The 14,481-nt window shown below is 49.0% G+C and overlaps 1 protein-coding gene across 1 annotated transcript; it reads left to right on the forward strand.

Moving 5' to 3' along the window:
* The first annotated feature begins 1,267 nt into the window (after positions 1 to 1,267).
* On the forward strand, positions 1,268 to 14,453 carry PRDX6 (peroxiredoxin 6). Its single transcript, XM_002714992.5, has 5 exons — positions 1,268 to 1,445; positions 5,773 to 5,929; positions 10,160 to 10,306; positions 11,377 to 11,523; positions 12,800 to 14,453. The coding sequence occupies exons 1-5, from the start codon at positions 1,351 to 1,353 to the stop codon at positions 12,926 to 12,928; spliced, it is 675 nt and encodes a 224-aa protein (XP_002715038.1). The 5' UTR covers positions 1,268 to 1,350; the 3' UTR covers positions 12,929 to 14,453.
* The last annotated feature ends 28 nt before the right edge of the window (positions 14,454 to 14,481 follow it).

The following is a 14,481-nucleotide window of genomic DNA, read 5'->3' on the forward strand; positions in this document are numbered from 1 at the left end:
CGCCCCACCCAGAGGACTGTCCATCTCTGAACCCTAACCATTTGCATCACATCCCCTCTCCCTACCAACATTCAGCACAGTCTATCCTAACTGCATGTAAATCTGCGGCTGGCGCAGCCCACACATACCAGGAAAGCAACAGTGGCTGCATAGACCATGCTCACCACCCAAACACTAACAGCACTTCCAGAGCGCACACTGAGTAGCTGATCTGCACTCTCCCGGAAGCGTTCCCAGACCACCCACCCAATCCAAAGTCGCTCTGCAGCCACTAACTTACTTTCCTTCTCTAAATAGGCCTGCTGCGGTCTAACACCGTCCTGTCGGATCATGTATCCTTCGCCATCGTCCCCCCGCCTGGTACACAAGCACGCGTGGCACTGATACAGTAATAAGTGAATCTGAATCCCCCGTCCCCTGGGGAACAGAAGCGACCTGCACACGGTGCTCTACATTTCACATTGCGCTTTCAGGACACGCGTGCGGCGTGACTGTCTAAGGGTTCCTAAGGTGGGCGGGCAAAGGCTGAACAAAAACGGAAGTCTGGTTCCGTGGGACTTCGTACGGGAATTTCTGCTGCAATGAGAAAGCCACTTCCTCCAGCACTCGACCCCGGTGTGGCCACTTCCTCAGCCGCAGACGCGGCCGTGCGGGCTCGCGGGCGCGCAGGACTGAGGCGCCTCCGCCAGCCGTGCGGCGGCAGCGGACGGCAGCGCGCGCGGCGACTCCCCTACTTCGGCTGTCCGCCTCCTTTCACCCCCGAACCCGAACCGCCTCGCGGAGTCTAACCTGGCGCACCCCGCAGCCTCCAGGGGGCGGCGTTACCCCAGGCCCGCGTCACGGAGAGACCGGCGCCCGCGTCCGGCGGTTCTCACAGGGCGGGAGGCCGAGAGGCTGCCGGGCGCCCCGCCCCCCGCCCCGCCCCTCGCCCTCGGGCCCCGCCCAGGCCCCACACCCTCGGCCCTCGGACCCGCCCCTCGCCCTCGGGCCCCGCCCAGGCCCCACACCCTCGGCCCTCGGACCCGCCCCTCGCCCCGCCCCTCGCCCTCGGGCCCCGCCCAGGCCCTACACCCTCGGCCCTCGGACCCGCCCCTCGCCCTCGGGCCCCGCTCAGGCCCCACACCCTCGGCCCTCGGACCCGCCCCTCGCCCCGCCCCTCGCCCTCGGGCCCCGCTCAGGCCCCACACCCTCGGCACTCGGGCCCCGCCCGGGCCCCGCCCCGGGCCCCGCCCCTCTCCCACCAGGCCCCGCCCGCCCCGCCGGGCGCGCGCCGCGCCAGTCCGCCGAGCCGCCGGCTGGTTGCTGCCGCAGTCGCGCCTACGCTGTCCCTCCCGCTCCGCCGCTGCCGCCATGCCCGGAGGTCTGCTTCTCGGGGACGAGGCGCCCAACTTCGAGGCCAACACCACCATCGGCCGCATCCGTTTCCACGACTTTCTGGGAGACTCGTAAGTGGCCGCGTCGTCCGGTCCCGCCGGGGCCCGAGGCGCCTGCCTTATTCGGTGCCGGCCACCGGTTCCCGCACGTGCCTCTCGCCCTGCGGCCCCGCGTCGGCCGAGCGCAGGTGGGGGCCGGCCGCCCTCCGGTCACCTTGCCTGGGTCCCTGACCCCTCTCGGCCGCCAGTCGGGCTAACCAGGCTAAAGCGGGGGCAGGGGTGGGGGTGGGAACGCAACTGGGTTCCGCAGGCCCTGGGAACGCCAGGTTTCGTGTGGTTGAATTCCGTTTAGTAACCCGTGCGGGGGGCGGAGGCCGGGCGACCTCGGCGGTCACTGCCTGGGACTGGTGCCCGGGGCCGCACCACCCTCCTCCCCTCCCTCCGGCCTGGAATTTGCTCCCTGGGGAAAGAGGGTGGCCAGGGCCAAAGTCAGAGGACGGAGCTGCGGGCTGCAGGTTCGGGAGGGGCCCGCCCTCGCCTGAGAGTTCTCCTTGTTGCAGTGGTATTTGCAGGCTCCTGGGCCCCAGAGGAGAACCGTAGAGCCGCGAGCTGCCCAGAACACCTCCGCTGGCCAAGATAAAATTTGGCAACAGCTCTAGGGAGGAGCCAGAAACAGCCAGGCTGTGTGTAGCTGTGTCCTTGGTTCCAGAACTTGCAACACCTTCTGAGCGGAGAGCTGAGGTCTTCAGCTGCAGTGGCCTGTTCGCGCCCGGGGAGGGCCTTGCAGGCCGTGGGACGCGTGCACCTCCCCCCATGGAGACCCTTTTGTCTCCCTCTCTCGCTTCTGCCCTCTCTGACTGCCCTGCTAAGGTCTTCAGCTGCAGTGGCCTGTTCGCGCCCAGGGAGGGCCTTGCAGGCCACGGGACGCGTGCACCTCCCCCCGTAGAGACCCTTTTGTCTCCCTCTCTCGCTTCTGCCCTCTCTGACTGCCCTGCCTCCTCTCTGGCATCCAGCACGTGTGATAGCCAGCGTGGTGACCCAGTGTCTGGCCTGGTGGTCGCAGCATCATGATCGGGAGTTAATGGGTGTTGCTCTTGTTTTACAGCCAACTTTAAGTTGCCTGGTGTTCATCAGGAGCATTCCAGACACTTTGGGTAGGAGGTGTCTTCCCGTGGTGTTATGAGGCGTGCAGTCCTCCCAGCCTGTACCCTTTTTAGATACAGTAGCCAGAGACTCACCGGGGAGAGGCAGAGGAAGAAGTTAATGGTTGGACACGGCTGTGCTGAGAACCTGGGAGAGATTTTGTGTGTGTGTGTGTGTGTGGCTACACAGTAATTTTTTTAAAGGTTTATTTATTTTACTTGAAAGAATTGCAGAGGGAGGGATAGACAGAGAGAGGGATCTTCCATCTGCTGGTACAATCCTCAAATAGCCACAGCAGCCAGGGCTGGGCCAGGCTGAAGCCAGAAGCCTCTTACTCCATCTGGGTCTCCCACGTGGGTGCAGAGGCCCAAGAACTTGGGCCATCTTCCACTGCTTTCGCTGGCACATTAGCAGGGAAGTGGAGCAGCAGGGACTCCAACCTGCATCCCCCACTCACTGCAGATGGCAGCTTACTTAACTCACTGTGCCGCAGGAGAGATTGTTATACAACGGGCCCACACTATCCCTAAGCCCCTTCAGCCCAGCCACTGAGCAGCAGAAAAGTAAGCTTTGTCAGAGGAGTGGGATAGAAAGCCACTGAGAAATGAAATATTCAGATCTTGAAGGCAGGAAAAGACTTAACAAATAGAGCTTATGGCCAATGTCGTATTCAGAATCCAGGTATTAGTATTTCTCCCCAACCCTATGGAATCTTCAGAATGTGTTTTCTCCCCTACAACTCTCTCCTCCATGAAGTGAGGTTTGTCTAGATTAAAGGTAAATATGAAAGCTATTTACTGTAGCAACACTGTCAGTATTTAAGCTAACCATCCTTTTCCATTATTGTTTGTTGGCTTCTGGCTCTGTTTAGCTTTAATTGAAAGTGGTACCTTCTCAGGGAGCCACCAGTAAGAAGATGAGAAAAATATCCATGGGGCCAGCATTGTGGCATAGTGGGTAAAGCCATCGCCTACAGCGCTGGCATCCCATATGGGCACTGGTTCAAGTCCTGGCTGCTCCACTTCCTATCAAGCTCTTTGCTATGGCCTGGGAAAGCAGTGGGAGACCCCAAAGAAGCTCCTGGCTTCAAATCAGCTCAGCTCTGGCTGTTGTGGCCATTTGGGGAGTGAACCAGCAAATGGAAGACCTCCTCTCTCTCTGCCTCTGCCTATCTGTAACTCTGCCTTTCAATAAATAAATAAATCTTAAAGAAAAGAAAGAAAATAGGACATGTTTTTAGAAAATCCACATCTGTAATCAGATATGCAAGTCTGCCTATGATTAGACATGTTTCCTGTGCCACCTGGAAGAGATGTGAGCCATTTATAGCATTATAATATACAAATTTTTTACCTCTAATTTTTCTAAACTCTCTGATCTCAAGTCAGACTGTCATTTCTTTTTTTCTTTTTTTTTTTTCTTTTTTTTTTTTTTTTTTTGAGATTTACTTAGTTATTTGAAAGAACTAGAGAGGAAGAGACAGATCTTTCATCTGCTAGTTCACTCCCCTAATGGCCTAGGGACCTACTCCATACATAGCAATTGGAGAGAACCTAAGGATTTCAGGTGCTGCATCTAATGAGTTTATTGAGCCTTAACACTGCTTCTGTAGAAGGAACTACATCTTCACCAAACAGAACATACTTGGGGGGGGGGGGGGGATTTCTGGGGCTTAGTAAGCAGGAAATGTTTTCTTTAAGGAGTAATCCTTTTGTCTTGAAAATGTGAAAGGAAGGAAATGGGTAAATGTGATCGAATTACTCTCAATAGCAGCAGTCAGAAAACTTAGGAGGAAAGAAGCAGGCCAAGGGAAGGCATTGCTGGAGTTTAGCCTGTTTCTAGGCATGTGGCAGGCCGGAGTCTCGCCTTCTGAGGAAGGAGGGGATGCAAAGTGACTTCAAACCAGTGCCTGAGCGTGATTAAGCAACAGGGACTCTGCTGACCCACCAAGAAGCGAAGACTTTTCTAACTTATTACCCCTCTAACAAACTGCCTGTTCCATTTTTTTTTTTTCCTACTTTGGGAGACTTTATCTCGTAAATCTCATGTGACCCTGACTTAAGTTCTTTGCCATAGAATCTAAGGCCTACATTGTACTCACAGCTAGCTTATTTATTTCAAAAAATATATGCCCTTCTGTGGCTCTTTATTAGGAAGTAAACATAACACACTTCTGCCGTTCCTGCCCTAGCACTTCCATCCTGTTTGAAAGTATGGCTTTCTCTTCCTGAACCCTGGGGAGTTGAGCGACAGGTGGAGGTGGGAAGGAGGTGCCCTTGTATCTGTGTTTTTCTTTGTACCCTGGAAAATTTGTCAGACTTTGCAGGGGTCAGCTTAGCATCTAGGCTAAATTTAGTAATTACTAGTTTAGGGTGCTCCCTTGATGTTTTAAACTGATGAGAGTATGGAGAACTGAGTGTTAAATTTTCCTTTTCAGTTGAAAGAGTACTTTGTTCCCAGGGAGAAGGAAATGGGCCTCAGAGTTTCCTGGTGACTCAACTCAAAATGTGCTCCGAATTTGTGCAGGTTTAACCTCAAGGCAATGATGGTTTAGAGATCAGTACTTACCTACGCATCTGTAGTTGTAGAGTCTACATTGTAGCCTCCAGTTTTGTACCTGCCAGGAACTGCAGCTGAACAAGAGGTAGATAAAACTAAGTGCTATTGTTTCGTCAGGGTGCAAACACTGAGTGTCCCGTTTGGCAGATTAGTACATTTGGCAAAAGATTTTATATCCCCTCATTTCAAAGGAGCCAAGTGTCAGCTTGCGTTTTACTTACAAATCGAGGCTAGGTCCTTATTTAGTTCAGGTTACATAATCTGTTTATTGTTGCAGTCAGACATGTGCTTGGATGACACATTCCTTGTTGGAGCTGAACATCAGGGTCTTTGGTAGAAAAAAGCAGACAAAAGGATAAGAAGAAATAGAAAGTTATTTCACCAAGCTGTTAGCTTGGGTAGCACAGATTTTATTAGCTAACAGGAGTCAGAGCGGTACTATAGCTATTAAAAGACAACACCCTAAAATTAGTCTTTTTAAATAGCATCTTGAATTTTCATAATCTTTGAATTGAGCTCTAAACATAGGCTTTGTTGGCGGCGAGAAGATTATAAAGCATCGCCTAAGTAAATATCTTCTTAAGCATTCATTTAAGAAAGAAAACTTTATTTTTGGGGTGAGGGGCTAGAAATTGCAGGTTTTCATTCTACCTGATGTTGGTAACTCTTCATTCAGCTGTGCCCTTCTTCATTTCAGATGGGGCATCCTCTTCTCCCACCCTCGGGACTTCACCCCAGTTTGCACCACGGAACTCGGCCGAGCTGCAAAGCTGGCACCAGAATTTGCCAAGAGGAATGTGAAGTTGATCGCCCTGTCCGTAGACAGCGTTGAGGACCATCTTGCCTGGAGCAAGGTAGCGTACTGTGCTGTGTGAAACATGTATCTGGTCTTCTTCCCATTCCTTATGGAATCTTCAGAGTCCTGCAGGTCTTTTTGTATGCTAAGGAGTTGATTGCTGGCTGCTAGCCCTTAGGTAGCTTCAGCACTGGGGCTGATCGCCCTAAAGACTAAGGTAGGATTCGTGTTTGTAATGAAGCCTCCATAAAAACTCAAAGAAATTGGATTTGAGGAGCTTCGGGGAAGCTGAACATGAGAAGTTCCTGGAGAGGACATGGGAGCTCCACACCCTTCTCCCATACCTTGACCTATGCATCTCTTCATCCCTATTCTTTGTAATAGCCTTCCTAACAAACCAGTAAATATGGTTCTCTGGGTTCCGTGAGCCACTATAGCATATTAATCAAACACAAGGAAGGGGTCATGGGAATACCAGTTTATAGCTGGTTGTTCAAAAACACTAGGAAAGCTACCTGGAACTTGGCGATTGTCATCAGAGGTAGGGACAGTCCTACAGGACTGAGCCCTCAAACTGCGGGATGTGACACTGTCCCCAGGTGGACAGTGTGAGAATTTGACTGAATTAGATGACACCCAGGTGATGTCTGCTGTGGACTTGATAATTGTTGTTGGGGCAAACTCCCCACACAGTACAGTTACAAATTGGGCTAATTGCAAATAAGCTTGTTTGTGAGGTAACGGTAGAGATAGATCTTGGGTTTGCAGTTCACTGATTATTTGAAGGTCTGGCTGGGAGTACACGGTGACCTCAGCATTGCTAAATGGCCAGTCCTCAGCTGTCGTCTTTCTTAGCCTTCCAGAACATTCAGCCCAGCTAATGGCTCTGAGTCCTGAAGGTTTCCTCCATGACCTCCAGAACACCACAGCCTAGCTGCTCCCTCTCGGGCTTACACTGATCCTTCATCTGTTTCCTAAGTTACTCTGAAGTTGGACTGGATTTATTTCTTAGACCTCTTCTCTTGTCTCTGCCCTGTTTCCCTTACTGAGCTCATCCACTCCCATATCTTAATGCCATCTAGACATCACGAGTCTCACATCTCCATCTCCAGGCTAGACCTCCGAGTTCCAGGTTGGTTTAGCCACTGACCCCTCAGCATTCTCCCTGGGATGTCCCGCCATCCCAGACCACACAAGTCTCAAACCAGGCCTCATTCTTAACCCCAGAGTCCTGATCAGCTAACACTAGCCTCACTTTTGTAGCGCTCAGTCAAAAAATCCAAGGAGCCACTCTTAACTCTTTTTCCTGTCACATTTCTGGTTTATCTGCGAACTTGTTGACTGTACCTTAAAAATAGATCAGGAATTGTATCTGGAAGACTCACTTCCCAGAAACATTGGTGTGGCTGGCCTTGAAGTCTCAATTCAAGTGGCAGCTCATAAAGCCTTCTTGTCCAACCACTTCTAAAGTGATAGCACCCCTTCAGGTTCCATGTCCCCTCCCCTTTGCGTCCTCACCAGCTGACTTACTGTGTGTGTTGTGTTGCTTCCTTTGTTGATTGGGTTCTCCCCCGAGCATGTGGGCTCAGCAGGAGCAGATGCTCCTGTTTTGTGCCCTGTTGGAACACTGCTCAGTGCTTAGTAGACCTTAGGCAGTCAGTCAGTGTTTATGGAATGAGCTGAAGGAATTATCTACTTTCCACCTAAGGATTTACTTTGACAGTCAATTTGATGGTGTAAACTTACCTTGAAAACTTCATTTTAAGGACATTGCTACCAAGTGTTACTAAGTAATGGTAGCTACCTTTTGAGGAATGTTTACTGTGTACAAGGCACTATGTCAAGTACATGCAAATGAGTAACAGATGCAGTACTGTTTGGTGAGTTGATGCCCTGAGGCCGGATCCCATGGCCATGCCATACCTCTTAACCCTAGATGTCTGAGATTAGAAGAATGTTGTAGGAGAGAAGGGAAGAGCCGCTACCCATCTTGAGGTGGATTTGTATTCAGTCTTCACTTGGAAGTGAGTGGAATCCAGCAGTTGCAGCGTCGCCACGCTCAGTTTCTCTTTAGATTCTTTCAGAGCCCTGTAAGCCAGGTTTATCATTTCTGCTTCCGTTTTCATGGATGAATTTTTTCTTTTTTTCACTCAGAAAGTTGGAGGGGTTTGCTCAGCATTGTCCAGCTAGAAAATGATGGTGATGTCATTTGAACCTTGATGTCATCTGATACTAGATGATGAAGACTGGGGATTTGCCTGATTTAGGATAGAATAAAGCTAAAGCTTTATTGGTGTTCGGAGCAAAGTTCTTTGGTGATTTTGGGCGTAACACAGTGCCTGTTTATGCCGGTGGCAGGGTGGAGAATTACTGCATGGCAGTAATTAAGATGACAGCTCCTTGCAGGAAAACTTTGTAGCCTGTTATATAATGCCTTTCGAAGTATAGGAGCATACGGAGGTTCATTTTACCTGGTGAACTTCAGCCTTAGAGGTTTTAAAATTGTGATTGTGTCAAATAGAAAACAAGTCCTCACTATCAGAAGCAGTGGCCCAACTTTGACATACAGCTAGTTATGTAGAAAATCTCATGGTGCCGCTAGGGTGAAATCATGTCACTTGCTGTTTAGTTATGGTGGCATAATACACAGCCAGTAACAGCAGAAGCAAAGTTCACATCCTGAATTTACCTGTCGAAATGTGGTGTCCATTTTGAATCCACTTTCCTCTTATCACATCTCTGCTAAGAAGTCCACGGAGGTCTCATATCTTCTGCCATCAACCCCCTGCTTCACTTTCACGGCTCAATGGGAATAATAAACCATATTGCAACTTTATTTTTATTTCTTTATTTATTTACTTGAAAGTCGGAATTACACAGAGAGAGAAGGAGAGGCGAGAGAGAGGTCTTCCATCCACTGGTTCACTCCCCAGTTGGCTGCAACAGCCGGAGCTGCACCTGTCCGAAGCCAGGAGCTTCTTCCCTGTCTTCCATGTGGGTTCAAGGGCCCAAGCACTTGGGCCGTCTTCTACAGCTTTCCCAGACCACATCAAGAGCTGGACTGGAAGAGGAGCAGCCAGGACTCAAACCAGCGCCCATATGGGATGCCGGCACTGCCGGCGGCACTGCTTTACCCACTCCGCCACAGCGCTGGTCCCCGTATTGCAACTTTAAATTGCCTTTTCTTTTACTTCTTGAAACTCCCAGCCAAGTTTCTCACTTTTCTATAATCGTTAATGTACAAACTTGTCTATGTGGCTTATTAATCATGTTCCTCCTCCCAAAACACCTTCCTTTTCCCCATGAAAAGTTATACAGATTCCCTCAAAGGCCCCAGGGGAAGTGCTGCCTTCTCTCGGAGCCAGTACTAACTCAGCAGCTCTACAGATCTGGGGATGTTGGTACACTAGTGTTGGCAGTCTTGCACTTACACATTACAGCCCGGTATTTCCTGCTGCTTCACAGGGGAATTATGGGATCAGATTAGGAGATCTTTTGAAAGCAGGAGCCATTTCTTACTCCTCTGCAGTCCATGTGTGCCTGCTGAGGTGTTTAGTCCACATCTGTGCTGATCACATAATGAACCTGGGTTACACACAAGCCTGCAACAGAGGCTTCCAGGGACAGCAGTGGAGGAAAGACATTTTGCTAGGAGAAGTCCATCATTCTCCTTTGTTTCAGACTTGAATTGCCTTGTCTTCTTTTGGATTTCACCGGGTATGAGTTTAGCTCTGCCTTTTCATCCAGTTAACTTTATACTTGTCCTTAAAGTACATATTCAATTAAATGGGTTTGCTTTGAATATTGTGATGGTGTTTTGTTGCTTTTTAATTTCTCAGTGTCTTCCTTTGGTTTACTGTCTGAGTCAGGGTGCTGTTGAAGCAAGGATAACATCTACAGAATTTTCTTTGCACACTGCCATATATCTACATGTGATGGACTTAATGAGCCCATTGTTTCTGATATTTTTAACAGTATTTGGGCACCCAGAGCTACCTTGTATTGGCATCTTACTCTGTATTATTCAGCTCTTCAAAGCAGGAAGAGCAAGTGTAATTTAAGAGAAGTGGGTGCGACAAGGACTTTGGGCCATGCTTATAATTTCAGCACTCTACCCTACCCTAATTCCTGCCAGTGAATGGTTGGGACAGGGAGCGTTTGGTTTCTTACTAAAATTGCTCAGAAAGAATTGTTGCAATTATTGTCCACTTCTCTGTCTTGGAAGGCATTAGCTGATGAAACTGAGAGGATGCATCAGGCTTAGATTTCTCTTCCCCCTGCATTCCAGGATATCAATGCTTACAATGGAGATGAGCCCACAGAAAAGCTGCCTTTTCCCATCATTGACGATAAGAATCGGGACCTTGCCATCCTGCTGGGCATGCTGGACCCAGCAGAGAGGGATGAGAAGAACATGCCTGTGACAGCTCGTGTGGTGAGTCACTGACGTCTGTTGTGGTCGGTATGACCTGATTAGGCTGACATCTGTGTCAGTACTGGGATCAACGGGAGGAAGCAGGGGAACGGCTACAGTTATGAACTAAATGTTAGAATGATGATATCACTGACTTTCTGTGACACTGGTGCAAAGTAGCTAAAATTTCAGCAAAATCTTTTTTTTAAAAGATTTATTTATTTGTTTGTTTGAAAGGCAGAGTTACAGAGAAAGAAGGAGAGACAGAGATTTTCTATCCACTGGTTCACTCCCCAAATTGCCGTAACAGCCAGAGCTGGGGTAGACCAAAGCCAGGAGTCTGGAACTCCAGTCAGGTCTCCCACGTGGGTGGCAGGTGCCCAAGCACTTGGGCCGTCCTCCAGTGCTTTCCCGGGCCCATTAGCAGGGAGCTGCATGGGAAGTGGAGCAGCTGGGACTTCAGCAAGTGCAGATAGCAGCTTAACCCACTGCACCACAGTGCCCGCCCCTCAGCCAGATTTTTAAGCTGCATGATGTAGAGCTCTGGAAATTCAACAGAAAAATAAGCAGTTTATCCTAAGACATTATCCAAAAGTGAGAATCCTTTTCCATAGCTCTCCTGATAGCCTGCTCTTCAAAGTGATGGGCCATTTCCTTCCGCATGAGACAGCTGTTTTGAATTCTTATTTATTCTATCTTCTACCTCCTGGAGAACAAACCGAGGCTGTCAGTAAAGTACAACCACTTGAGAACTGGTATCAGTTCCCATTCCAATTTACTTTTATGGTAAGACTCCCTGGTTTACGTGCTATCTTCTCTGGGCCTTGCCTAGATGAAATTTAAATTATCAGTGTTTCTTACTGGGACAGCCAGAGCCAAATGAGGTTCCCTTTCAAGTTTAGAAAAATAACATGGAGAAGAAAGTGATCTTTATTCCAGCTGCCCCATTAGCAGTTCGGCGTGTCCTTCTAGATGGTTGCTCTTGCTTTTACACCCCTGGACGTTTTTAATGACTGCAGAGCTTTCCTAAGAGGTTTTACTCTCAGAACAATCCAAGAACATGTACTGGATTTGCCCTGGTGTGCTTGCAGGTGTTCGTCTTCGGGCCTGATAAGAAACTGAAGTTGTCTATCCTCTACCCGGCCACCACTGGCAGGAACTTTGATGAGATTCTGAGAGTAGTGAAGTCTCTCCAGCTGACAGCAGAAAAGAGAGTCGCCACCCCCGTGGATTGGAAGGTAAAAGTGTCAACAGGGCAGGTCCCCAGCCAGCCTGGACGGCCAAAGGGCTGTCCTCCGAGTGGCGGGCTGCAGGGTCTGTGTGAGCTGGGGCTCTGCCTCTGGCGCCGACGTCCATTGGGAGGACCTTTCCATTTTCAAAGTCTTTAAGCCTTCCGTGTAAAATGCAAACTCTCTGTATTGCCTTCTCACTCTTACATAATTCGGACAAATTATGCTGTTTGAATGATTCTTTTTCGTTTTGTTACAAATGCATTTATCGGACCCTTCCCAGACAGCAAACCAGAGTTGACCACTTTTGCTAAGTCGTGGCTGGGAAGCTATTGGGGTAATAGTGTCATGAAGCATTCCATTTCTCTTAAGCTTCAGTCGTCTTAAACTTGCGTAGGAGTCTCCAAAACCTGCTCGTAACTTTCAATCCCTAGGATTCCTGCAAGTAGGTAGGACAGGAGTCTCCTATCACACGTTGTCTTAATGGTTTTTAAATATCTCAACCTGAATATCAGGTTTTATTGTTTTGTTTTGTTCTTTCTTCTGGCCGGCAAATCCTTTAAAATCTGTGTCCATTAATTAAATCGATGCTTACTGAACCCAGACAAAGGGTACTGGGGAGGTGCAGTGAACAAAAAAAGTACAAAAACATCTTGAAATCCATGCATAGTTTTTTCAATGCACTCATTGTCTGCCCTTCTAGAACTTAGGTTCTGGGGTGGAGACAGATAGCAAACAAGTTTGTAGTCTACTGAACAGAGGTAACAGGTGCTACAGAGAGTTAGGGCAGATAGGGCCAGGAGTGGGAGAGGTGGTTTTGAATTTGGCTGGGGAGGAAGGCCTTTCTCTCAAGGGACCTTTGAGAAGGTCGTAGAGGGAAAGGTGACTGATGCATATTTAAGGGAAGAGCTCCACAGGGAGGAGCACCAAGATAGCAAGGAGCTTTCTGTAAAAATGGACTTGCACGTTAGAAAGCTTGAAGGAAGGCCTGAGCCTGGACAGGCAATGGCAGGAGATGGAGTGAAGAGATGAGAAGGGAGTAAGGCAGGGTTTGCAGGCTGTGATATGGACTGAGAATTAAAATTTGAAGTATGGCAGCAAGCCGTTACTGAGTTTCAAACAGGACCGTTTCAAAGACTCACTTGTGAACACAGATTCCTCGGGGAAAATAAAGAACACTAGATTCTCCTCACTAGCACCTATAGCTGCTTTTCTGAAGTTGACTGTTAGACCTTTAAGCTTCACTGTCAGATTGCATCTGGACACTCTCAATGTCTTTCAACAGGATGGAGACAGTGTGATGGTCCTTCCAACCATCCCTGAAGAGGAAGCCAAAACACTCTTTCCCAAAGGAGTCTTCACCAAAGAGCTCCCATCCGGCAAGAAGTACCTCCGCTACACTCCCCAGCCTTAAGTCTCCGAGAGGTCGGGGCTGAAGCGGCGCGTGGAGCACAGTGAGCCAGAGGATGCCAGCTGCCAATCATGTTTTCCTAGAACAGTTCCGCGAGAACATTCTGGTTGAATCACGCCTGGATCTTTAGGTTGCAATACTACCGGCTTATTAAATGGAAATGGCATAAGCGTTTCTTGGGATTCTTTACTCTGTGCCCTCACCAGCATTCTGTCCTGTCCACAGACGTCTGTGCTGTCTGCAGGCTGGCTCTCTGGGAAAGAGCAGTCTGTGTCTAAGACTCAAATCTTGGTGAATCTGCAGTTTTGATTAATGAGGTAGTACCCATTGACGGTTGGGAAAGCTTGCTCCGCTTTATCGTAGAATGACTGCCAGTTTTCTTAGCTGTCCTCACTGAATCCTCTTTTCTACTAACCAGTTTTGGAGAGAAGCAGAACTTGAGGTTCAACTTTCTCTGTAAATATCTAAGTGTATTGCCTGGAACTCAAAAACTAGGAACTTAACCCGGAAGTTCTTTAATCATTGTTTTGATAACAACTGGGATGGCTGTGAGAGGAACTTTATTTCCATACTTTTCTAGTAGATAATGTGAAGGAGGAGGAGCAGGGGGAGGGTCTTCAAATATTTTGCTATTTTTAAAACATGGGATTAATTTCCACCACAGGGGGAGGCTCCCCACATGCCAGGGACGTGTCCCAGAGTGCAGCCAAGACAGATGCCATGTGCCTTCCACACAGATTGTTTCCCTAGGCTGGCCTGCTCTCTCATGACATGCACGCGAAAGGGCTCCTTTTAGAGAGAGGAGAGGATGGCTGAAAGTGTTTCCATGTAGAGTCATTCTTGCGGTGGGTCACTATTTTCTGAATTTTGCATTTTGGAGATCAGCAAATAAAATCCTTTGTTAAAACGGGATCAGAGAATTCTGTTGTCACACGTCGAAGCACTACTTTAGACTTGTGTCCTGAAGAGCAGAGGTGTCCTTACTAGGACTGGCATGAGTACTTTATTCTCCAAAGACAGAGATCTGTGATCGATTTCACACAGTGAAGATGGAGTGGCCGCTGAAGAACATGTGAGTGCACCACATTTTCTTGGCCTTCCTCGTTACATCCCTCATACCCTAACCTGGGCCCTAGAGTCCTGGTTTTGGGATCTCTGGTATGAAGACCTCTCCTCACCTAATACCTTACTGAGATTGCTGGCTTTAAGAAAACCTTGGGGCAGGCATTCGGACACTGCAGCCAACACACCACTTGGGTTGTCTACATCCCATATCTGAATGCCTGGGTTCAAGTCCTGGCTCCCACTCTTTGGATCCAGCTTCCTGCAGATATGCACCTGGGAGGCAGCAAATGGATCAACTACTTGGATCCTTGCCACCTGTGTGGGAGACCCGATTAGGCTCTGTGTTCCTGTCTTTGACTTGGCCCAGCCCTGACTGTTGTAGGCATCTGGGGAGTAAACCAACGATGGAAAGTCTCTCTGTCTCTCTGCCTTTCAGATAAATCAATAAAACTGTAAACTGCTACCTTGTGCCTCAAGTACAGTTTTGTTTT

This window comes from Oryctolagus cuniculus, chromosome 7 (assembly GCF_051225735.1).
Source record: "Oryctolagus cuniculus isolate XC-2025 breed Fujian yellow rabbit chromosome 7, ASM5122573v1, whole genome shotgun sequence".
Classification (NCBI taxonomy): Eukaryota; Metazoa; Chordata; class Mammalia; order Lagomorpha; family Leporidae; genus Oryctolagus; species Oryctolagus cuniculus.